Raw genomic sequence first — 26,948 nt, 5'->3', positions numbered from 1 at the left:
GGTGAACTCTCTGCCTAGGAGATAATAGCGCAGAGCTTCTGTAGCCCATTTTATGGCGAGACATTCTTTCTCCACAGTGGCATATTTTTGTTCCCTTGGAAGCAACTTACGACTTAGGTACAGGACAGGATTTTCTACTCCAGTCTTCTCCTGTGACAAGACTGCACCTAAGCCAACACCAGAAGCATCAGTTTGGAGGAAGAACCTCCGGGTAAAATCCGGTGCTTGTAGCACTGGGGAGGAACAAAGAGCTAACCGAAGATCAGACCAGGCGGTTTCTGCAGAGTCAGACCAGGTTAATCTATATGGACAACATTTTTTTAACATGTCCGTTAGTGGAGCAGCTCTAGTGGCGAAGTGGCTTACAAACCGCCTGTAGTAACCGACTAAGCCTAAAAAGGTTCCTAACTGCGACTTTTTTTCTCGTCTTGCCCAATTTTTGACTGATTCCACTTTATCTAGCTGGGGTTTTACACGCCCTCGACCAACAACGTACCCCAAATATTTGGCTTCTCTCATGGCTATGGCACATTTCTCTGGGTTAGCTGTTAACCCTGCTGACCTTAATGAAGCTAAGACCGCCTCAACTTTGGCTAAATGTGATCCCCAATCTGGGGTATAAATCACTATATCGTCCAGGTAAGCGGCTGCATAAGCTATGTGAGGTCGTAGCAATTTATTCATGGCCCTTTGGAAGGTGGCAGGTGCCCCATGCAACCCAAAGGGTAGGACTTTATATTGATAGAGACCATCAGGGGTGGAAAATGCAGTCTTTGGCTTGGCCGTGGAAGTCAGGGGAACTTGCCAATAAACCTTTGTTAGATCAAGGGTTGTCAAATAATTGCTACCAGCAAGATTTTCCACTAGTTCATCCACACGTGGCATCGGATAGGCATCAAACAATGACTGCTGGCGCAGTGACAATGTCGTGTTAAATTAAGGTAGTGCGCCCAGGAATGGAAGAGAAGCCATCCCTGTTCCAGCGAATCATTTCTTTAGTCTGTTGTCTCTGCTGAATGGACAAAGCTGGCTCTATGGGCACTTCAGACTTTTCAATGGCAGTACTCACTACCTGAGGAGAGGTTTCCTCATCATGCCTGACTCTGTAATTGACAGGACCGACAGCCTCTAGAACTTCATATGGACCCTGCCAATGGGCGAAAAGTTTGCTTTCCTGGGTGGGAACCAGGACTCGGACCTTGTCCCTAGGCTTGAAAGATCGAACTACAGCACTTTTATCATAACATTTTCTCTGTCGTTCCTGAGCCTCTTTTACATGTTGCTGCACAATGACCCCTATCTTTCCTAACCTCTCATACATTTGTGACACAAATTGTACCAGATTTGGCTCCCTGGGACCTTGCTGCTCCCACCCTTCTTTTAACATATCCAAGATACCCCTGGGCTGTCTCCCAAACAATAACTCAAAGGGACTAAACCCTGTTGAAGCTTTAGGTACCTCACGGATGGCAAACATCAAATAGGGAATAAGAGTGTCCCAATCTTTTTTCTATTGAGTCACTGCTTTCCTGAGCATGTGCTTTAAAGTGCAGTTAAAGCGTTCCACCAAGCCATCTGTTTGTGGATGGTATACAGAGGTGTGAAGCCCCTTAACCCCTAGCAACTGGCACATGTCCTTCATCAGTTTAGACATAAATGGAGTACCCTGATCTGTGAAATTTTCTTTGGGTATTCCCAACCGTGTAAACATCAATACAAGTTCTCTAGCTATGGTGCTGGACTTTATGTTTCGTAGGGGAATTGCCTCTGGATACCTGGTTACATAGTCAAGCACCACTAGTATATATTGGTGCCCACATGCGGATTTTTCCAGTGGCTCCACAAGGTCCATAGCTATCCGTTCAAAGGGAACTTGTACTATTGGTATTGGAATGAGAGGTGCCCTGTACATGGGTTTGGGACAGGTTCTCTGACAAATGGGACAGGACCGGCAATACTTTTTCACTGCCATGTGTACCCCGGGCCAGTAAAACCTAAGCAGAACTCGTTCCCGTGTTTTATCCTCCCCTAGGTGTCCCCCACAGACATGTGTGTGTGCTGCTTTTAACACTAGGGTTACATGGACCTGAGGAACCATTAATTGTTCTACTTTTTCCCCCTGAACATTAGCAACTCTATACAGGAAATTATTTTTAACAATAAAATATGGTATACCTTCTGCAGGCTGGGCGGCTTTCGCTACCCCATTTACCTCAGTCACACTTTTAAAGGCATGTTCCAAAGTGGCATCATTAAGTTGGTCTCGAGCAAAGTCCTGCAGAGGAAACAAAATTGGTATTGCGGACAAGTCCGTATCCTCACTGACAGGCGGGGTGGGCTGATCTGCGACATCACCGACCAATGCTAGTTTGGACTGTCCATGTTTCCCCGCAGGTGGATGCTTTTGTGGAACTCCTGCTGTGACTCCCAGGATGGCATTCCTGTTTGGCGGTTCCCAAAGATCAATGTCCAGATGTTGTGGATCTTTAGGCGGTTCCTTTAAGACCGGGCTTCCGACCGTTGCATCAGTTGCCGACATGTCCGGCCGGATCCGCTCACCGAGGACATCATTAAACAGTGGGAAGTCTTGCCCCAAAATGAGTGGATATGGGAGTTTAGGTGCTATGGCAGCTACCACCATAACAGTTTTGTTTTTGAGTGTGACTGGTAGTATTGTTCTTTCATACTCCTCTGTTGTGCCATGTACGCAAAGAACTTTCACTTTGGGCAACCGAGAAGTTATGGTTTCGGGTAAGGCAGAGCTGGAAACCAATGAGCGTTTACTCCCCGAGTCAACCAAAGCCAGAACAAGGCTCTGGTTGATTAGCACAGTCACCTGGAACAAACAAGGACTTCCTGATGTGGAACTCATGGTAAAACAGCTTGGAAAAGCAGGCCTAGATGTGCCACGGAACAGTCTATGGGTTCCGGTAGTTTAGGACACTCTGCCTTAAATTGGCCTGGCTCACCACATTCAAAACACTTCAGATTAGACGGCTTTGCACCTGGCCCTCTGTCCGTAGCAAGGATTGTCAAACCTGGCTTTTGGCGTGGCAGCGGCTTTGGCATAAATGCAGGTTCTTAAGTCATTTGCTGTAGCGCACAAAACCTTTCTACCACGGTGGCAAGCTCATCATATGTTTGTGGGTCTGATTGCAGAACCCACCTTTGCAAATCGCGGTTCAGCCCCCGGATGCAGTGATCTATCGCCAGAACTTCAATAATCCGAGAAGGTGAATTCTCCTCAGGCTGCAGCCATTACTTTAAAATTTTAGAAAGCTCAGCCACTTGCGCTCTGAACGGTTTTTGTTTAACATAGCGCCATTGGTGATAGCGCTGGGTTCGGCCTGGACCAGAAACTCCAATGCGAGCCAATATCTCAGACTTTAGGCACAAATAATCAGAGGCCCGTTTCTCATCTAGATCCATATACGCTCGCTGAGCTTCACCAGTCAGATATGGCGCCAGCCTCTCAGCCCAATCTTTAAGAGGCCATTTTGCCCTTTTTGCAAGTCTCTCAAAGGACACCAGATATGCTTCTATGTCATCACCTGGCGACATTTTCTGGAGAACAGGACCAAGTGGTTCATTTCTGTCATGTCTCACCTGGCTTAACTCTTCTCTTAAGAGCCTTGTGTTTTCCACCTGTGCCTCGGCAACTCTTAGCAACTGAGGTTGCTGCTGTTGCTGCGCAGCGGCCACATTCACGAGGGTTCTCAGTACTTCCTCCATGTTGACGTCTGCGCGGGTTGGGTAGCGGAAACTTGCATCCCGGAGTATCCCACTCCTGACACCACTTGTGGCAAGAGCCCGCTACTGCTGAAGCACACGCGAACAACTTCTTCCTTTTTATGTAGTTTTATTGTCAGGATGGTAAATGTTTTGACACCGTACAGATTTCACAGCAATACTTGGAGACCCTAAACGCTAGCTAGACATAGCTCAGCTCTCTCAAGACCAGCCAGCTTCCCCAGCGTTGATCTCAGTGCACAAATGATACAAACAAGCTTTTATACCTGATACTCCTCCCCCAGCCTTAGCTTGATGGACAGGTGACACACCCACCTTATCTTTAAAAGGAAACGCCCCATCACTGGTTCTGTTTTGCACTAAAGAGACACATCCTGTCTGTTTGCTGAGAGGAAGGATTTCTCTGCATGTAAGTTAACCAAACTTAAACTATTGTTTGTTACACATAGGTCTTTACATTCAATCTAGGTGCATTGCTGCACAAATGTTTTACTTTACTTCCCTGCTTTCTCTGCATATTGCCATCTAAATGCCTCCTTTTTTTACAATATATATATAATATATATTTACGAATGTATATATGTCTATATACATATCTATATGTCTATATATATATTTATATCTATGAATATATATATATATATATATATATATGTATATCTATATATATATATATATATATATATATATATATATATATATATCTATGTATGTGTATATATATATATATATATATATATATATACAAGTTAACCCGTGCATGATACTCATGCATTCTAGTCAAATCAAGCTACTTAAGGTGTTAAAAAGGTTCTTGTCATGCATTTGGGCCATAGCCCAGGCCTCCTCAGGGGAAGAGCGTTACTTCCCGACGCAAGCGCCCTTTTTTAACGTGGTTTTGTCCACATGTCACCACCTCATCATTTTTCTCCATCACCTCATCCTTCATCTTTTTTCGCCACATCCTTCATCAAGCTACTAATGGTGTTAAAAACTCCCCACTGTCACCCCCGGCAACCACCAACCACTCCCAACTGTCACTTCTCCTTAAAGAAACATATAGGTCAGTGTATAACTCTGCCCAGCAGGTGGCGCTGCAGCTTGGTTTTTTTTTTTCCACACACGCCACTAGGCATTTATATAGTAGATATATATATATATATATATATATATATATATATATATATACATACATACACAGAAACATTCGTAATCTATTTAAAGCTTTAATATAAGTGGCAGGCTTTGATATTTACTTTAAGAATGATTAATAAAATAGAGAATCCTATAACAGTTGCTATATTTTATATTTGAATATATATATCTATACACATACATATATACACAGACATATAGTCAAAATTGGTGTTATGTTATTAATGTTTAGTTTTTTTAATGTGCAGTATCATTGCTAGTTTTAATGTGCAGTGGCAATGGTATTTTTAATGTGCAGTATTATTGCTCATTTTAATATGCGGTATCAATGTTCATCATCATCATCACCATTTATTTATATAGCGCCACTAATTCCGCAGCGCTGTACAGAGTTAGTTTCAATGTATGGTTTTAATGCTAGTTTTTATGTGTGGTGTCAATACTCATTTTAATATGGGGTTTCGATGATTTTAATGTACATTATTTGAGTGTGTGGAAGCAATTATTTTTCTGGTGCAGACCACCTTGGCGAGAGCTATGCTCTTAATTTTAGATCTTAGGGGCCCCCCTGTTTTAAGTGCCCCGACCCCCAAAGCCTTAATCCAGCTCTGGGTGAGAGGCAGTGAACTCACTACTCTGCTTTCCAGAAATTTTCCCTACTGGAAAGCAGAGATGCTCATGTGGCTGCAGACAATGGCCTAGGCCCAGCTGCAACAGAATCTGCAGCCCTATATCCCAGAAGTTGAGAGGAGTGATGCAGCAAAACCCTTCTATGCTCTCCTCCTTGGAATTAGTAGGAAGCAGTGAAGGGAAATTCATCTCTCCTAGTCCTCAGGAAGGAGCGTTGATTCTCCTGCTCCCTGCACCCAATATGGAGAGAGAGAGAGAGTAAGACTGGAGAGGATGAGGAGGTGAGTAAGATGGGAGATAGAAACACAGCAGATGAATGGACAGAACATTGAGGAAGGTGAGAGATAGAGGACAGCAAGGGAGAGTGGGAGGAAAAGGATGAAAAGTAATAATAAATATGTTAAAAGGCAGAATACAAAATATAGACAGTACATTCATAAAATTGATAGAGCTTATTATTATTATTATTAGGAATACCTTCACAAACAATTACTAATAAAAAAAACTGCAATAGTATATAGGCAGAGATGTCAACGTGGATTTCTTTCTTAAGTATCCATTTAATAAAATATAATCAAACAAGAAAAAATAATAATAATAGAAATTTATCAAGATAAAACAAAATAAAACAAGAGTAGAAATAAAGCAAACTGAGTATAAGGTAAGATAAAATAACCTGATGTTGATGGATGGGGTGATTGCTTAATAGGGGTCTCAAACAGAATGCACAGAAAGGGATTCAAAGGAATGGGTAGGGGAAAAAATAATAAAGTCCAAATATTTATTGAATGAAAGGCACAATATCCACTTCATTTTGATATCTGTTGGTGAGCTTGTGAAGTGTCCACTTGGCTGCTGCAGTCTGTAGGATGCCGGCCGCATGAGGAGTCCATCTCCCTGTCTGCTTGTGTACTTCCTGGCTCGCAGCCTGTATGAATGCCTGGTGTCCTGTGAGTTGGCTTCTGTTTGCTAAAAAATGTGGTTTCTTTGTCCATGCTGACTGCTGAAACTGGCCCCGATGGGTGAAAAAAATACACAGAAGGAAAAACAAAACAAAAAAATATAAAAATGACATGATGCCACATTAGGCCACCAGCCTACCCAGAAAAGTCCCATTAAGGTCTATGACCAATCCGCCCCTGTGTATGAGAATTGGCAGGACCCCTCTAAGGTTGGACAATAAACTTTTATATATTGCATTCTAGTGGCGTCATTATGAAGTTTGTATGGTGCTGCTAATCTCCCATTAAGATTTTATATTATTTGTGCTTTTGTTTAACATACTATAACAATGGGGAAGCCCATTATGCAACAAAAGCCTGAAAAAAAAGTTCCTTTTCCTCGGTGGGAATGTCGTACACGCAGACATGATCAATGGACACATCCTCATACAGTTATTGAGAGGAGCGCTTCTACGCAATTTAATTTGAAGGGTAATATAAGTGAAAAATAGGGAACGACATTGGTTAGCTTGAAAAGTATTTGTATCAGAATTAACTGAATTTGGCCACATACAAAATATATACACGCTGAAAATTTTGAAATTAAAAGCGCCTGACTGGCTAGTAAAGCTAGTAAAGAAATTAAATTACACATACCTATAGGCTTTGAAATGAGTTACTAGTGAATGGGGCAATGTAACATTTAAACAACCATATCTATAAAAGAAGAGAGATTGTATGTCCGGGATTTCAGATCTATGCTTTTATGTGTTATGTGTTTGTTCCTTTGCTGAATCTGGTCTCCTGACAATAATTGCTTTGAGGTATGATCTGTACATTTGTTATTATCTCTGACTACCCAAGAGAAATATCGTAAGTAGCTGAAATTTTTCTGTATTTGTTTATTGGTTTTACAGTATCCTATAGGAAATATTATTTGGCAGCATTACCAATTATCTCATTCATCTAGAGTGCTTTAGAGATAAGCTAGAGAATCTCTAACAGGATCGTTCTTAGGTCCACTACATTTGGGCAGCACGGTGGCTTAGTGGTTAGCACCTCTGCCTCACAGCACTGGGGTCATGAGTTCGATTCCCGAACATAACCTTATCTGTGTGATGTTTGTATGTTCTCCCTGTGCTTGTGTGGGTTTCCTCCGGGCGCTCCGGTTTCCTCCCACACTCCAAAAAATATACTGGTAGGTTAATTGGCTGATACCAAATTGACCCTAGTCTGTCTGTGTGTATGTTAGGGAATTTAGACTGTAAGCTCCATTGGGGCAGAGACTGATGTGAGTGAGTTCTCTGTACAGCGCTGCGGAATTAGTAGCGCTATATAAATAAATGATGATGATGATGATTTACAAGTCTCAGCAATGCTTCACTCAGAATACCTGTGCTATATCTACACTGACAAAAACAAAGTTTATATATATATAAAGACAGCTTTGGGGTATGCTGGTGTTATATAAATAAAAGTTAGTGAATACATATATTGCTGGTATAGTATTCCTTCAATATACACTGGTCCTTGTCTCTTTGGCTAATGTCATGTGTGGACCTGTAATCTCCAGCTCTGGTGCTGCTTTTATCTCTTCTTTACTGTCCATGGTAGCAGTCAGCTGCATTTCATTTCCCATGTGTAAAGATAACCGCTGCTCATTCTTACTGTTAGAGTTTCTCAAACGCTCATTTACAATTCTTTTCACGTTGGGAGCTTTGGAGGTGATCAGTATATTTCAGATGGTGATATGGAGATATGTTAGCATACTATATATACCCTTTTTGTCAGCAACACTCCTTGGACCAGAAAATATAAAGATCTCCATATATTAAGGATTAAAGTGTGCTACAAGCAAAAGACATTCTAAATAACATTGAGTCATACCTTCATAATCAGAAAAATATATATCTCTTTTTATATTTAGAATAGAAATGTGTTGTTCGCCTGGAAAGTACAATTAATGCACTCTTGAGCTAAATTTAGTATTGAAATATGCTAAATACACAGACAGTCTGGCTAACACTAGGCTTACACTCACCTCTTATTTGCAATATTCTTCCTACTGAAACATTTTTATATATATTGCTGTATTTTGGAATGGGATTGTACTGTGTATCCCCAAGGCCCTACTCCCTTTCCCCCAAACTTTCATACCCTTCATTCTGATAATAGTGTATAACATTAGTGTATAACATTAACTCACAATTACAAAACAAAATTTCCCAAATAAACTAGTAGAGGATTGACATCCGGGATGTTGAAATAAACAAGCCCCAATATGGGATTGATTAGATAAAGTTCCAACTCGGATAGTAACCTTATAAAGAAAGCACTCGAGAAGAAAACTTGGATATGATCTAAGCAGTTAGGAATTAAGCCTCCCATGATTGACGTCACTAAAAATCCAGCAACACGACTGACAGTCTTCAAACTCATAGATTAAATAGATAAAAGGAGTATTCTGTAACCATATAGCACTTTTCTTCACACCTTACACTTTTCCTCACCAAAGTGACTTCCTCCAAAGTGTATAATAAATGTAAAAAGATACCTGTACTTAAACTCCCCAGGGATCAGTTTCTGATTAATTAATTAATTAATTAATTAACAGTCAGCTGTGCATACATAATTATCAAAAAAAGCCAGTTCCAGGTCACACAATCAAAGATCTCTTTCTGTTCCCATAATATAATATTTTATATACAATTTTTATGTTGCATACATAGGGGGAGATACAATTGTAGATAATGTGCCATGTGGACCTCACCGCAATGTCTGGTTGCTCCCATTGCCAGCCATTATGGCAGGAATTAAACATAATAAAGAAATCAACTTGATATTATTGATGCAAAAGAAAAATATCATAATATGTTATAAAATGTTGTTAAATTAGATTGATCAATATCTTGTAAATTAAATGTTAGGCAAATACCAATACCAATAAATTGAATTGAAAGACAAAAAACAATAACCTGAAGTGAGTTTTTAAATAACAATAATAATATTGAAGTACAAAGCTCAAGATAAACCCATTCAGTTCCAGTGCCTCATTGAGGCATTCTAAACATCAATGCTTCATTAACACTGGCAAAGTACTGCTCCCTGGGCTAATTCTGATCCTTTTCTCTCCCACTAGGAACCAATTTAGAAGCTTTTTAAATTAGTCTACTCTTTTCCTTAAAAATAGTATATGCTGAACATTAATACTAATCAGAGATATATAATTGTACACACTACCATTAACACAATTCCCTTACAGTCATAACCATACATTTTCAATAACTATGTATTACAATAAAGTACACAATTACAAATTATAAGTTATTTGAAATGGCAACAATGATAACAACACAGTTCAAAATAATGCTACTAATCACCATTCTATATATAAACAAAATACACAATGAAACTAAAGTAATACTGTTCACAGTACCAAATTGTAACCAAAATTACAATCCTGAAATACTAGCACTAAGAAAGAATGGTAAACTAACTCAAAATATGTATAATTTATTATTTAATAGTAAAAATTATATTTAATTACATTTTTTCAATAAGGTTGATATACAAATACATGATTACCTGGATATAGAACATGGGCATTTTATCATGTCAGCAGCCCCCAGGTTGAATAATGCATCCTAGAATCTTCATGAAGAAGACTGACTGCTTTTCTTCAATTCCTTTATAGGACTTTGGTTCCATAACAAATAATTAGGGAGTAATATATACATTAGACAGTAGATGGCAGCAATACTCTATCTAGGTATAGCACTTTATCTAATGTTCACATCACAAAAAATGTGTGTATATATATATATATATATATATATATATATATATATACACACACACACACACACATAATGGTGCTTTTTATTGTCCATGCCACAAAGAACACAGCAGCCTGGTCACCTGCCACTTTGTTGGCATTGGTCGTTGTGTCCACAAGTACAGACCGAATCACAGAAAGCAACAAACCAATTAAGCCCATGTGCTGCACCTGTGTGTGTTCAGCCTACGAGTTGTACTGTGCAAGGCTGCACCTGCAGACCCCTCAACCTCAACTGTTCCTATGCAGGAGAGGTGTGTCAAATAACTCTCTTTGCCACGATATATATATATATATATATATATATATATATATATATATATATATATATACTCATGTAAGAGAAAAAAGAACAGTATGTGTATCTCTCTGTCTAAATTTCTAAATTTAACACTACATTGGAATGCCAAGCATCCTTCATATTCTACCTTAGGTTGTAAAATGTCAAAGGCTTGTGTTACATTTATAAATATAATCTCACTTTAATCCCAAATTAGATCAGTGATTTGTTATTAATTCATAACAGTACAGCTGTACTGAGGAATAACTTGGTGAGTTGGCAGGAAGATTTTGAATGAGGGGTGTGGGTGAAGATAGAAATCTTAGTTGAGAGAAGTGATGGAGGGGGCGTAGAAGGTGCATATAATTAAAAATGGCAGTAAAAGTAACAACTGCTAGGAGTCTCCGAAGGAACATAAATGAACAAGAGTTAATGATATTGGAAGAGAATTATAATGTAGTGGATATAATGGATACTTGGTTGGATCAAAACCATAATTTGAGAGTAGACTGTTGTACACTTACATGGTAGTAGTCAAGGGTTGTTGTGTCAAATGTACAAAGAAGGAAAATATGTTTTGGAAAGGTTGATAGTTCCTATGGTATATAGAAGAGCAGTGTTAAACCCGGCTCATGGATTCATAACTGCAGACCATCTAGGGGTAGAAAAAAACCTCAGAAGTTTGCAGCATTTTTCTGGCCAGGGGTTCATAAAGATGTATCTGACTAATGTGCACCCTGCCCTTAGGGTCAATACCATGGTCCCAGGCCTTATTATAAAAGTTAACTTGTCCCATTATACTTTGTTAAGGTATACCTCTAAGGGAAAAAAAAGCCAGAATGGATCTACCATGAAAGGTTTATAACACCATGGAAAGTTAAAGTAGCTCTGTCAACTACCCCAGTCTCTCCAGTAACTGCTATTCCTTTTGTTCCAAAGGGAAGAGTAGCCAAAACCCTCTCACCCATTCCAAAGCCTGAGGTTAAAAAGTTTTTGGAAAGAAATAGAAGGGTGTTTAGAGATTACAAGTGTTCCACCTACAAGGTGAAACAAGAGGGGGCGGGGGGATATGTGGCAGACGCATGTGACTACAGAATATGCTGGTGATATACAGTCAAGTCCATAAATATTGGGACATCGACACAATTCTCATATTTTGGGCTCTATACACCACCACAATGCAGCAGGTTGAATTCTGAAGTGTTTCGGGGAATATTATCTGCTCATATTCAGTCAAATACTTCAGAACTCATTGGATGGCGCTTCACAGTGCAGATGGACAATGAGCCGCAGCATACTGCAAAAGCAACCAAAGAGTTTTTTAAGGCTAACAAGTGGAATGTTATGCAATGGCCAAGTCAATCACCTGACCTGAATCCGATTGAGCATGCATTTCACTTGATGAAGACAAAACTGAAGGGAAAATGCCCCAAGGACAAGCAGGAACTGAAGACATTTGCAATAGAGGCCTGGCAGAAACCCAGAGTCCGGTAGCTCCAGTAATGTAATATACCTATTAGAGTGCCAGTGTGACATGTTTTATGTGGGAAAAATTTCCTGCCCTTTAAAAAAAATGTTTATGTGGACATCTTTGGAACATAAAAATGGGATATGAACCTCATTAAGTCTCTCAACACTTCAAAGTATGTCATAATCGGTCAGTGACTGGTATTAAGAACTTTTTTGGTATAAATTTTGTCCAGAAAAATTGGAGAAATAGAGATTTAGACAACCTCTTATCCCCCAAAAAAAATGTCTTTGATCTTTAAATTGAATTGTTTAGCACCTGAGGGTCTGAACAGAGATTTTGAATTTAAATGTTTTTCATAACAGCGGGGTTTATAATTTACTGATGTTCTCTTTTCTTTTTTTTCCTCTTTCTCCTTTTTTTCCCTTGGTACCATTGAGCTATTATATAAGTCAAGTTAGAATTTGGATTCATTACACTTACCATCTATTTTTTTTTTTATAAAAGTGGATTTTTTATAAAGTGTATTGTTTTGTGAAATATAGTTGACATATACATATGCATATATGCTGTGTTTAGAACATAGGACTCTACTCTCTAATACTTTGGGGAAAGGATTGGATATATGAAGAATAACAAAACTACCTCCTATAGATACTTTTATAAGCTGGAATAAACAACGCGTAAGCTCTATTGAGAGATCGCGATTGGCAATATACAGTGTGATAATTAGAGGATCATTGAATGGATTGACTATTTATATATTTATTAGGGTGCATCCCATAATATTATTATTATGTTTATCCTTCAGTGGATAAGCTATCTGTTTTTGAGAATCCAATAGCGCGGAATTATCCCATTTTTCTTTTTTACCCCTTCATCAAATCACACTTATTCCCCCTTCACTATATCACAGTGTGTCCCCTTTCATTAAATCACACTGTGTCCCCTTTCATTAAATCACACTGTCCCCTTTCATCATACCACTCTGTGTAGCCCTTCACCATCTCACATTCTGTGTCCCCGTTCTTTAAATCACACAATGTGTCCCCCTTCATAAATCACTCTCTGTGTTCCCCTTCATAAATCACTCTCTGTGTCCCCCTTCATAAATCACTCTCTGTGTCCCGTTTCATCAAATCACTCTGTGTCCCCCTTCATCAAATCACTCTCTGTCCCCCTTCATCAAATCACTCTCTGTCCCCCTTCATGAATCACACTCTGTGTTCCTCTTTATAAATCACTCTCTGTACCACTTAATCAAATCGCACTCTGTGTCCCAATTCACAAATCACTCTCTGTTTCCCCTTCATCAAATTACTCCCTGTGTCCCCCTTCATCAAATCCCTATCTGTGTCCCCCTTCATCAAATCACTCTCTGTCCCCCTTCATCAAATCACTCTCTGTCCCCCTTCATAAATCACACTCTGTGTCCCCCTTCATAAAGCAATTTCTGTGTCCTCCTTCATAAATCAATCTCTGTCCCCCTTCAAAAATCACACTCTGTGTCCCCCTTCATAAATCAATCTCTGTCCCCCTTCATAAATCACACTCTGTGTCTCCCTTCATAAATCAATCTCTGTCCACCTTCATAAATCACACTCTGTGTCTCCCTTCATAAATCAATCTCTGTCCACCTTCATCAAATCACCCTCTGTGTCCCCCTTCATAAATCACTCACTGTGTCCCCCTTCATAAATCGCTCTCTGTGTCCCGTTTCATCAAATCACTCTCTGTGTCCCCCTTCATAAATCACTCTCTGTGTCCCCTTCATAAATCACTCTCTGTCTCCCCTTCATCAAATCACTCTCTGTGACCCCTGTCATAAATCACTCTCTGTGTCCCCCTTCATAAATCACTCTCTGTGTCCCCCTTCATCAAATCGCACTCTGTGTCCCTCTTCATGAATCACACTCTGTGTTCCTCTTTATAAATCACTCTCTGTACCACTTAATCAAATCGCACTCTGTGTCCCAATTCACAAATCACTCTCTGTTTCCCCTTCATCAAATTACTCCCTGTGTCCCCCTTCATCAAATCCCTATCTGTGTCCCCTTCATCAAATCACTCTCTGTCCCCCTTCATCAAATCACTCTCTGTCCCCCTTCATAAATCACACTCTGTGTCCCCCTTCATAAAGCAATTTCTGTGTCCTCCTTCATAAATCAATCTCTGTCCCCCTTCAAAAATCACACTCTGTGTCCCCCTTCATAAATCAATCTCTGTCTCCCTTCATAAATCAATCTCTGTCCACCTTCATAAATCACACTCTGTGTCTCCCTTCATAAATCAATCTCTGTCCACCTTCATCAAATCACCCTCTGTGTCCCCCTTCATAAATCACTCTCTGTGTCCCCCTTCATAAATTACTCTCTATGTTCCCCTTCATAAATCACTCTCTGTGTTCCCCTTCATAAATCACTCTCTGTGTCCCCCTTCATAAATGACACTCTGTGCCCACCTTTATAAATTACTCTCTGTGTCCCCCTTCATAAATCACCCTCTGTGCCCACCTTTATAAATTACTCTCTGTGTTCCCCTTCATAAATCACTCTCTGTGTCCCCCTTCATAAATCACCCTCTGTGCCCACCTTTATAAATTACTCTCTGTGTCCCCCTTCATAAATCACCCTCTGTGCCCACCTTTATAAATTACTCTCTGTGTCCCCCTTCATAAATCACCCTCTGTGCCCACCTTTATAAATTACTCTCTGTGTTCCCCTTCATAAATTACTCTCTGTGTTCCCCTTCATAAATCACTCTCTGTGTCCCCCTTCATAAATCACCCTCTGTGCCCACCTTCATAAATTACTCTCTGTGTTCCCCTTCATAAATCACCCTCTGTGTCCCCCTATATAAATCACCCTATGTGTCCCCCTTCATAAATCACCCTCTGTGTCCCCCTTCATAAATTACTCTCTGTGTTCCCCTTCATAAATCACTCTCTGTGTTCCCCTTCATAAATCACTCTCTGTGTCCCCCTTCATAAATCACCCTCTGTGTCCCCCTTCATAAATTACTCTCTGTGTTCCCCTTCATAAATCACTCTCTGTGTTCCCCTTTTATAAATCACCCTCTGTGTCCCCCTTCATAAATTACTCTCTGTGTTCCCCTTCATAAATCACTCTATGTGTTCCCCTTCATAAATCACCCTCTGTGTCCCCCTTCATAAATTACTCTCTGTGTTCCCCTTCATAAATCACTCTCTGTGTCCCCCTTCATAAATCACCCTCTGTGCCCACCTTCATAAATTACTCTCTGTGTTCCCCTTCATAAATCACCCTCTGTGTCCCCCTATATAAATCACCCTATGTGTCCCCCTTCATAAATCACCCTCTGTGTCCCCCTTCATAAATTACTCTCTGTGTTCCCCTTCATAAATCACTCTCTGTGTTCCCCTTCATAAATCACTCTCTGTGTCCCCCTTCATAAATCACCCTCTGTGTCCCCCTTCATAAATTACTCTCTGTGTTCCCCTTCATAAATCACTCTCTGTGTTCCCCTTCATAAATCACCCTCTGTGTCCCCCTTCATAAATTACTCTCTGTGTTCCCCTTCATAAATCACTCTCTGTGTTCCCCTATATAAATCACCCTCTGTGTCCCCCTTCATAAATTACTCTCTGTGTTCCCCTTCATAAATCACTCTCTGTGTTCCCCTATATAAATCACCCTATGTGTCCCCCTTCATAAATCACCCTCTGTGTCCCCCTTCATAAATTACTCTCTGTGTTCCCCTTCATAAATCACTCTCTGTGTTCCCCTTCATAAATCACTCTCTGTGTCCCCCTTCATAAATCACCCTCTGTGTCCCCCTTCATAAATTACTCTCTGTGTTCCCCTTCATAAATCACTCTCTGTGTTCCCCTTCATAAATCACCCTCTGTGTCCCCCTTCATAAATTACTCTCTGTGTTCCCCTTCATAAATCACTCTGTGTTCCCCTTCATAAATCACCCTCTGTGTCCCCCTTCATAAATTACTCTCTGTGTTCCCCTTCATAAATCACCCTCTGTGTCCCCCTTCATAAATTACTCTCTGTGTTCCCCTTCATAAATCACTCTCTGTGTTCCCCTTCATAAATCACTCTCTGTGTCCCCCTTCATAAATCACCCTCTGTGTCCCCCTTCATAAATTACTCTCTGTGTTCCCCTTCATAAATCACTCTCTGTGTCCCCCTTCATAAATCACCCTCTGTGCCCACCTTCATAAATTACTCTCTGTGTTCCCCTTCATAAATCACCCTCTGTGTCCCCCTATATAAATCACCCTATGTGTCCCCCTTCATAAATCACCCTCTGTGTCCCCCTTCATAAATTACTCTCTGTGTTCCCCTTCATAAATCACTCTCTGTGTTCCCCTTCATAAATCACTCTCTGTGTCCCCCTTCATAAATCACCCTCTGTGTCCCCCTTCATAAATTACTCTCTGTGTTCCCCTTCATAAATCACTCTCTGTGTTCCCCTTCATAAATCACTCTCTGTGTTCCCCTTCATAAATCACCCTCTGTGTCCCCCTTCATAAATTACTCTCTGTGTTCCCCTTCATAAATCACTCTATGTGTTCCCCTTCATAAATCACCCTCTGTGTCCCCCTTCATAAATTACTCTCTGTGTTCCCCTTCATAAATCACTCTCTGTGTTCCCCTATATAAATCACCCTCTGTGTCCCCCTTCATAAATTACTCTCTGTGTTCCCCTTCATAAATCACTCTCTGTGTTCCCCTATATAAATCACCCTATGTGTTCCCCTTCATAAATTACTCTCTGTGTTCCCCTTCATAAATCACTCTCTGTGTTCCCCTATATAAATCACCCTCTGTGTCCCCCTTCATAAATTACTCTCTGTGTTCCCCTTCATAAATCACTCTCTGTGTTCCCCTATATAAATCACCCTCTGTGTCCCCCTTCATAAATTACTCTCTGTGTTCCCCTTCATAAATCACTCTCTTTGTTCCCATATATAAATCACCCTATGTGTCCCCTTCATAAATCACCCTCTGTGTCCCCCTTCATAAATTACTCTCTGTGTTCCCCTTCATAAATCACTCTCTGTGTTCCCCTTCATAAATCACCCTCTGTGTCCCCCTTCATAAATTACTCTCTGTGTTCCCCTTCATAAATCACTCTATGTGTTCCCCTTCATAAATCACCCTCTGTGTTCCCCTTCATAAATCACTCTCTGTGTTCCCCTTCATAAATCACTCTCTGTGTTCCCCTATATAAATCACCCTCTGTGTCCCCCTTCATAAATTACTCTCTGTGTTCCCCTTCATAAATCACTCTCTGTGTTCCCCTATATAAATCACCCTATGTGTCCCCTTCATAAATCACTCTCTGTGTTCCCCTTCATAAATCACTCTCTGTGTTCCCCTTCATAAATTACTCTCTGTGTTCCCCTTCATAAATCACTCTCTGTTCCCCTTCCTAAATCACTCTCTGTGTTCCCCTTCATAAATTACTCTCTGTGTCCCCCTTCATAAATCACCCTCTGTGTCCTCCTTCATAAATTACTCTTTATGTTCCCCTTCATAAATCACCCTCTGTGCCCACCTTCATAAATTACTCTCTGTGCTCCCCTTCATAAATCACCCTCTGTGTCCCCCTATATAAATCACCCTATGTGTCCCCTTCATAAATCACTCACTGTGTCCCCCTTCATAAATTACTCTCTGTGTCCTCCTTTATAAATCACTCTCTGGTCCGACTTCACTATATCATTCTGTGTCCCCCCACTGATTTTTCCTCTCTGTTCCTTTACTTACATTCTTTCCTCGTTTTCTTCCTTGTTGTTCCTCTCTGCTGCTACTCCTCACTGACACTGTCAGACGTGATGAGGTCAGGAACGACAGTAAAGAAAGATATCTTCCATAGGATACCACCAGAAGAGGACTTATTTGAGTAGAAAACAGACAATAGTGAAATCTTATTTTGGATATTACTTACTTTGAACTTTATCCAAAATTCAGCAACATCTGTACTGATTGCATAACTTTGTATTTTCAATTCATTTGTTTCTCTCACATACATATATGGCTCACACCTATGGTGACTGCAACACTTGAATACTATCTTTTCCATTAACTATTTAGAGCCAGAATACCTTAAGCTGCTCTCATCATAATTCTTACTTCATGTAAACAAGTTTCTGAGCGCAGATAACTCTTTCTTCTTGTTCAAAACAAAATAATATATTCACACATACATGAATGTAGGCTGATTTTTTTTATGCCAAGGCTGTTTTATAATCAGTCTTGTCTTCAAGTCTTTAGAATAAAACATACTAGATTCCATAGCCAGGTATGAATTGAAGATTACATTTTAGATGTTCTTACTGAAGTCTTATATGACAATCCTGGCATCACAGTAAAATACCCAACAATATTCTCCTTGTCACAGCAATGCTCATTGCTTACACCCAATTAGTCAGACTATTTTTTTTTCAAACTTATCAAATGGACAGGCAATGAATTTATATTGTAATCTGATTTAGCATCTAAGACCACAACATTTTGGTGGTTAGTGCATGTTTAATAGCCATTACCAAGTCTATAGCACAGTTATCTTGTTGTCAAAAAAAAAAAGTTTTATGCTAGAGCTATGATCGTCACAGCATGAAACAGAATTAACTATAAGTGACTTCAATGATAATAGAAGGTTGTTTTATTCTGACTGGTATCATAGCCTGGCAAATCTCACCCAACGAGCCATTTCAGCACTTGAAAAGATAAATCCATCATACATTGCAGTTTATATGGAATAATGAGATATGAGGATCATTGATATGTCTGAGCTACGTGTTTCTACATCAATCTATGCCAACACCAATTTTTGCTTTTTCCCTAGCGTATTTAACAGTAAATGCTGTATTGCTCCTCCATGTTCAGCAATCTTTCAGAATGAGATTGTGTTCTATTCTCATTCCTCTTTAATGAGAGATTTTAACCATTGTAGATTGTAATTTGATAGAAAGTCTCTGGACAGTGTGAAGAATCCAGGTGTGTAATCTTTTACATGAGATATCAATTCTCGATACATATTGACCAATGTAATTACTTGTGAAATAAATATTGTCATTGTACTCCAATGATGACTGGCAGGTAGACCAAATGTCTAGATTAGAATAGGAAACAACAGTTGAAACATAATCTTAATCCCAGTATCAGATTCCACTTGTCAATTATTATTATGAGATCAGAGGAGTAATCCTAAATCACCAAAAAATAATTTTAATGTAAAAAGTGCAATGATCAAAGTAGGCTTATGTATTTGAGTTGTTTTTTTTTAGCTTTTATGTATTCTTTATTTAAAGTACTGATATGGCATAGGTACTGGTATACATAGACATGAAATAATGTTCATAATTATTAGATATGCAGGAAACTGATATCACGCTATTGCAATGGTATTTATAATAAAATATAAATTTAAACATATGGGTAGGGAAGCAGAATACAGTAGAGAGGAGGCCTATATTTGGAGGTTGAATGTAAGAAAATGTAAAGTATGAGTAAAGTCTGAATGAGGTATTTGAGCCCAGAAGGACACCCAAGGACAACATCTATGGGGAGTAAATTGAAGGTAGCAAAGAGACGGCGAGGCTGGAGGACTGAGAGAAGATGAGAGATTTGATGAGAGGGTAGAGCTATGAGAGGAATAATTAATTTTAAGTAGAGGAAGTCAGCATGAGAGAATGATATCCTCCAGTGCTGCTCGGCAGTGTGAGAGCATTTTTTAAGGTATCTGGTAAGATACCAGAAAAGTAATAATGACAAATAAGGCAGTGGAGTCCAGGGCAGTGGTGAGGGTGGTGCTGTAGAGAGATACAGCCAGGTTATAAAAGGAAAGGGTGAAAATGGGGAAGAGTAGTGAGTCCAGTGAGAAGGTGAAAGTAACTGGGTCAATGTCATCCAGGTTATGATGGCAAGTAGTCTTGGGAGGAGGAGGAGGGGGAGGAGAGGGAAAAACTAAAGGAAAGAAGATAATGGTCAGGAGAGGTAATTGTGAGTTTGTGAAGTCAGATATATCACAGCAATGGGTAAACATCAGATCAAGGGAGTGGCCACTAGAGTGGGAGGGTGAGGAAGTCCATTGGGAGAGGCCAAAAGATAATTAGTGAAAGGAGTTTGGAGGCAGCAACATCAGCAGGGTTGTCAATTGGGAAATTGAAGTAACCTTAACTGAGGGAAGGAAAGTCGGTTGAGAGAAAGTAGGGGAGCCTGGCGGTGAAGTTGTCTAGGGAGACAGGGGAAGGTAGATGAATACAACATGACAGTAAACAGAGTGGAAAAGGCGAATGGCATGGACCATTATGGAGAAGAACGAGAGAGGGAGCTCAGCTGGTATGACCTGGAATGTGCAGCAGAGGAGAGGAGGAGACCCACACCATCAACCCCCCTGGACTTGGAGTGTGAAAGGAGTGGCCACTAGAGGAAAGAGCATCAGGAGATGTGATGCCAGATGGGGAGATCCAAAATTTTGTGACAGTGAGGAAGATAAAGGAATTGGAAATGAAGAGGTCAGGGGTTGAAGACAGATCTGGCATTCCGGAGGTAGGGAATAAAGAGGGGAGATGTGGATGAGATTGCCAGGGTTATTGGTATGTAATGGTGAGAAGGATTTGGAGCAGGGTGATTTGGAGGGTGAGAGCATTTGGAAGGGGGCAGGAGCATGGGATCGGAGAGAGCAGTAAGAATAAGGTCGATAGGAGAATATGGTAAGAATAATGTAGTGTGCTACAATGGTAGAAGTACAGCAGAAGATCAATGGTAATGATAATGGCAATTTGGAGATACAAAAGCAATGGCAGTAAAGGTAGTGAGAGCAGTGGCAAGAACACAATGACAATACAGGTGATGACAGAGGCAAAATAGAGGCATAGATATCATAGACAAAGTATATGTAAGATAAAATGACTGGTGGAAGTAAGAACAAGCAATAGGTCCAGGGGTTAATGGATGGAGATTAAAGAAATTCAAGAGGAAGGAGTTCATGGGAGTCCAGTAAGTGCAGAGATAAGGGGATAGAGACATCTGAGAGCAGAAGGTCCAGAGATCAGAAGACATCAGACTGTGTAAAGTCCAGAGGTCAGAGGAGAGTTTGTGGGAGGTGAGAAGATACATTAGTTCGCAGGAGTAGGTTGTTGCATTAAGGCACCAGAATGAGGCTGCAGGAGTAGGTAGAATGAAAGCCATGTAGTCAGGTAATACAACGGAGGTCAAATTAAGGCAGACACAGCAGCAGGTTGGGACATGAGAGCAAGTGAGGAATATAAAGGAAACATTGAAGGCAAGGATAAGTCAACAGATAGAGGGAAGAGCCAGTGAAAAGAGGCAGTGCAGGAGCAATGCCTATTGCGAATCGGGAAGCAGTTTATCCAAGATCTGGGAGGAACAGGAGAAATCAGCATCATGAGACATCAGGTGGAAAGCGGGGTATTGGAGAAGTCAGGTCCAATGAAGATCAGGCTGAAGATGAGGTCCAGGTCTAATTCTGGCAGGGAAGGAGAGTAGATTCTGATACCAGGCCAGTGAAGCAGCAAGCATATAGATGCCAGCTTTAAATACAGTAACGAGCAGGCACATACTGATAGGTTCCATGCTGAGTTAGTCCACAAATATGCAGCCAGTAGTCGACCACAAATTCCTGAGTTCTTGTGCATTAAGGATAGAGATCCAGGTCTCAAACTGAGCCCGATATAAGGCGGGATGATGCCAATGAAGAATGGTAGTCGGGGGGATAATGGGACCCCAATATGTGTGGAATCAGCCAGTTCAGTGGAGGTAGCTGCAGTAGATGCAACTATTCTGGTCGCCACATTGGACAATAGGTAATCTCTACTGAAACATTTGAACAATGTTGTTAAAGTTCTTATTGGAGAGCATAGAATCACCATCAATCAAGGAATGGCAAATAGATGGATAAAATTCATCTAACCCATGTAGCTGTAATCTCTATGTATCTATTCACCGCCAATAAAATGATGTAATCAATTGACACATAGAAGTCAAATCGATGGAACAATTCCTTGATTGATGGGAAAACTGTAATATCTAATAAGAGCTTTAGCAGCATTGTTCAAATGTTTCAATAGAGATTTATTATATTTAAGAGTTAGGATGTTTAAGAGTGAGAGGAGCCAGAAATTTCCTTCTAAAAGGGGGCGATGTTTGCACAGTCTCACGAAATGTGGTAGAGAGAACCAGTGGCTAGATTGCATCTCCAGTAAGTTGTGCAAACCTTTTGAGAACATTTCTGCATAGTTTCAGGGCATCTATACCACTTAGTCCAGAGTTTATAGAGTCTCCACTACAGAAGCACTCAGGAAACACCCATTAATTGGAAGCAGTTTTGTACAGGGGATATGGTTTGCTGTTCATTAGGCCTCTTTTCCATGTCTGTGTGCAGTGGGTTTTAGTGTCAAAGAACTCTTGCAGAAACAACTTATAAATGCAATATTTCGTATGTGTAGGGGATAATGATAGGATGTACATAGTCTTAAACTGAGATAGTGCTCTTCACATTAACCAACAATATGACAAGATGGGGTTGTTGGAACATTGAAACTAGGTGTTTAGCCTGCTAGACACCCATTGTCATCAACACTGTGTTTAAATTTCTTGAATTATGTTGTATTAACCATGTATGTGTTTTATGTCCATTATAGAATTCTTACATGATGTGAGGTGGGTACACAAATATAATGTATGAGGTATTGGCATTGTAAAAGAGAGTCTACTGTCACTGCTGGGGACTACTGATGGGGACTACAGTAGCTCCATGTACATTGCTGGTTCGCTCCTTACCTTTTAATACCTCTTGCCCGCACTACAAATCTTAGCCTGTCTTCCTCAGGCTCTCCTCTATCGGAAGTCGTGTCTGGAAACAAGTAACAGTGATCCTGAGCATGTGTAGAACTTTGCATTAATTTTCATTCATTTTGAAAGTGTCCTGCTGAGGCCATCAAGAAGAGCCTACAGGTATTATAAAAGGGACCCTCTGTCATGCAGGCATTGTGTTAATACCCAGCCTCTGTATCTGATACTTACTATTGTGTTTTAACTTTGCTTTTGGACTTCTTGGACCAGCTACTGTTTAACCCATTGGAACCTTGCTTATTGACTTGCTATACCATGGACTGAACTGACTCTGAATAATTGGACTTGCTACAGTGTAACCTTCTCGAACTTCGCTTACTAACTTTTGCTAAACCTTGTACCAACCTGGCTCTGGACAATTGGGCTCTGTATTGTTTATGTAATAAAGTTTCTTACATTTTTTTACTGTGATATTGACACACAGAGAAACCCATATTTATTACCCTGTTGTCATAGGCAGGGTGTTATCTTGACCAGCACATTCCAGAATTGGGGGTTTCTTCCGTGAATCTGTCTCTATGTCTCTATGGGCTAGATTTACTATCAGGCGTGTTTGTAAACCCGCCGACTTTCGGCGGGTTTGGTGGCGGTTTAGCCATCGCCGGATTTACTAAGGCTAAACCCGCCGTCCAAACGGCCAAAAATGATGTTTCCAAACCCGCCTCTGTATAAAGTGCCATGACGGTTTCAACAATGTTCAACATACAAACAGCCGGATTTACTATTAGGGGGTTTATAAAGCCGCCGGAAAACCGCCATTCAATAGACCAAAATGAAAGCGCTGCTTGTGAGCAGCGAGATTGTTCAAACAGTGTGCTGTTTGAACTATTTAGCCATTTCTAACATAAGAGAAAGAGCCATTTTGTGCAAAGTTTCCTCCTTTAGGATTGTATATGGGAAATGGGCAAACTGGCATGTAATTTGAGGTTTTTTGTTTTTTTTCCCCATCCTGTATTATTGAATCCTATTTACTGATGTAAAGGTTTACCGGCCACTCCACATGCATTTAAAGTGCGTATGAATCTGGAATCTTTGCCTGATGTGGACGTAGTACCAATGTTTGTACTCATGTAAACCAGGTTCCTAGATATATTTGGTGGGGTGCTTATGTATGCACCTGTTAAGGTGTCTGATATTATCCTGGCTTGCTGTCTGATACATAATCTAGCTTTACATCAACTTACCCCACCGATTATTGCAGTACACAGTGAACAAGTAGGGGCCCGTGTCCCATTTGGTGATGTGCAGAGCACACAGGGGAGGCAGATTTGAGACCGGCTCATTACAAACTACTTTAAATGTAAGTCCATACAATAAAAAACATATATTGGTTTTTGATTTTATGTCAGTGCAATGGTTTTATTAATGGAATATTTTAATAAAATTGGACCCTTTAAACAGAGGATAGTGTGTACTGTGAATGTTGTAATTGTTAAAATCCCTGTAAAGTGACAGTTAGAGGTCAATGTGTACGTGAAATTAGTGCATCGTTTTAAAGAAAACAGTATACTCTTGTTTAATAGGAAGAAAAGAAAGAATGATATGAATGAAATATAACTGCATTTATTGCATTACAACATAATAAAAGAAAAAGTATAACGCTTACACAACACATTCCCCAAGAATACATTTTTTGCCGTAGCGCCGTCTTTTCGCTGGCATATCACTGTGCTTAGCCCCACTCTCTACCCTCCCTCGCCCACCCCTGGTGCGAGCACCTCTCCTTGGAGGAGTGCTATGTGTGGATCTGCTCGGCGTACTAGCAGTACTGGTGGAGGCCGATGAAAAAGGGGCCGGCAAGCGGGCAATCAGTTCCTGCTGGAGTTGGCCTGCCAGCCGGATAACATTGGCATTCCCCTCACGAACGGAGGAATGCATGGCGTCCACAGACCCAGACATTTGGGCCAGCTGCACATTCGTCTGCTCCAAAGCGCTTGCCAGCCGGTTTATTGCAGCAGGGATTTGGCTAGTGGAGCGGTGTATCCGCCTCAACTGGGCCGCAATTTGGGACATGTGGCGAGTTTGCCTGTCCATGAACAATGTCTGTTGCTGCTGGAATGCGCCAATAGACAGCGCCATTTCTCTGGCTGGGTCTATAGTTTCAGGTGCAGGTTGGTGGTGTGATGGTTCAGCAGGGCCAGGTGAAACTTCCTGGAGGCCAGACACAGGGGCATCCACTGTTACCAGGGTGATGGTCGTTAGATCCTCTGGCTCAGGGGACATTTCCAGGGACTCCGCCTGAGGTGGCTGGTATGAAGAGGGCCCTGTGTATGAAAAATGACGGTAAGTATATAGTATATAATATGTTTGTATATTGCATTCTGAACACTGGATAGGAAAGAATATTCTTTAGCAACTACAGATTCTTTCACAATGTTTGCATTCCTGATTTCTAGTCCTATGCTACCTGCTTACGGATGCACTTATTATCCTTTTAATACCCATTATCATTTGGACTGTGTAGTACATGCTGGGTTATTTTGACTAAACTGCATGCTATAAAAAGTGGAGATGTTGCCTATAGCAACCAATCAGATTTTAGCTGTCATTTTGTTGAATGCAATAAATAAAGTAAAGGTATATTCTGATGGGTTTCTATAGGCAACATATCAGTTTAGTAAAATGTAGCCCTAACTTCTCATTGCAAACAATAAAAAGAAAAAAAAAAAAACATTGACAGCAACATTTGCACAGAAAATCAAGTAACTCCATTATTTCTCTCCTAAACAGAAATCATGCACCTGCTTGCTCGTCTGTGCCCGAATCTCTCGCTGAAGGTGGAGGTGTAGGTCTGGCACTGGGACTGAACTGCGGTCCTGGCGATTCTGGATGTATTAGAAAAAGCATACAATGTATTTCCAGATATACTGTTTATTGCACAAATGTGTTTGCAATTTTTGTATTTTTTTTTCTATGAGAAAAAAAAACCTTTACAAACTATTAGAGTCAAAAATACACTTTGAAAAAAAAAAAAAAAAAAAAACAAATAAGAAAAAACGTTTGCAAAGAGAAAAGCAGTTTTAAAAAGAGAAAAGCAGTTTTGCAAAGAGAAAAGCAGTTTTAAAAAGAGAAAAGCAGTTTTGCAAAGAAAAAAGCATTTTTAAAAATAAAAAATAAAATTAAATACTGTTAGAGTAAAATATGCGAATAACTCACCAACTACTTGTCCAAAAGAGGGCGAATCCGTGTCTTGGACGTTTATCCCCTCGACAATCTCTGCCGGCATTATTTGTCGCAGCTCCTCCTCGTACGTTGTGTACTCAATACGAAGAGGGGGGCCACCACCCGTGCGCCTGGTTGCCCTCTTTTCCTGGGCCATCTTCTCTTTCAGCCTCCTTTTTATATCAGAAAACCGCTTGCGGCAGTGCGCCACTGTCCTCTTTAGTGGGCCCACTGCGTTCACGGCATCACAGAAACGCCCCCCACAATTGGTGACGCCGCCTTAGAGGAGTCCGGGCTGCCAGGTTGCCTAGTATGACCTCATAACCGGGAACGATATTGTGCACCAACACACAATTCTCATCATGTGAGAAGCGCACATTCCTCCCTGTCTTGGTCTTCCTGCCCTGACCTGTCTCCTCAACCTCTCCCTCTCCCTCCTCTGACCCCTCAACCTCCATCTCCCTCTCCTCAGCCTGTTCTCCCCTCCTATCTCTGGACATAATGACAAATAAATGTCAAACACACAAAACACAGAAAGACTTACAAACACAAAAGACAAACTACACTAAGTACAGACACACTCTCAACACAGTCACACACAAGTAACACAGACAAAGGACAAGTCAAATACCAAAAAAACAATACAGAAAATAAAAGAGAAAATAAATGTACAAAACAGCAAAAAAATACCACAGGACTACTCACACTTCAATCAGATATCGCTCCACCAATCCACCAAACTCCAACTCTCACGAACTCACAGCAAACCACTATCCTCCAAACTCCTCTCACAAAACTCCTCAAACCCCTATCAAAGAAAAAGTGTCAGGCCAGTGGTTTATACAGGGCTTGT

The 26,948-nt window shown here is 40.5% G+C and overlaps 1 protein-coding gene across 1 annotated transcript in view; it reads right to left on the bottom strand.

The window, feature by feature from the left end:
- LOC142139843 (uncharacterized) overlaps positions 1 to 26,339 on the bottom strand; it is a 49,112-nt gene extending 22,773 nt beyond the window's left edge. Inside the window, exons 1-3 of the mRNA XM_075197707.1 lie at positions 26,090 to 26,339; positions 25,675 to 25,758; positions 24,972 to 25,197 (exon numbers count right to left, since the gene is read on the bottom strand). Of these exons, the coding sequence (XP_075053808.1) occupies positions 24,972 to 25,197; positions 25,675 to 25,758; positions 26,090 to 26,252 (473 nt within the window). The 5' untranslated portion in view covers positions 26,253 to 26,339. The remainder of the gene's footprint in view (positions 1 to 24,971; positions 25,198 to 25,674; positions 25,759 to 26,089) is intronic.
- Positions 26,340 to 26,948: the final 609 nt, after the last annotated feature.

Source organism: Mixophyes fleayi, chromosome 2 (assembly GCF_038048845.1).
Source record: "Mixophyes fleayi isolate aMixFle1 chromosome 2, aMixFle1.hap1, whole genome shotgun sequence".
Classification (NCBI taxonomy): Eukaryota; Metazoa; Chordata; class Amphibia; order Anura; family Limnodynastidae; genus Mixophyes; species Mixophyes fleayi.
This window is presented reverse-complemented; position numbering and strand designations above follow the sequence as displayed.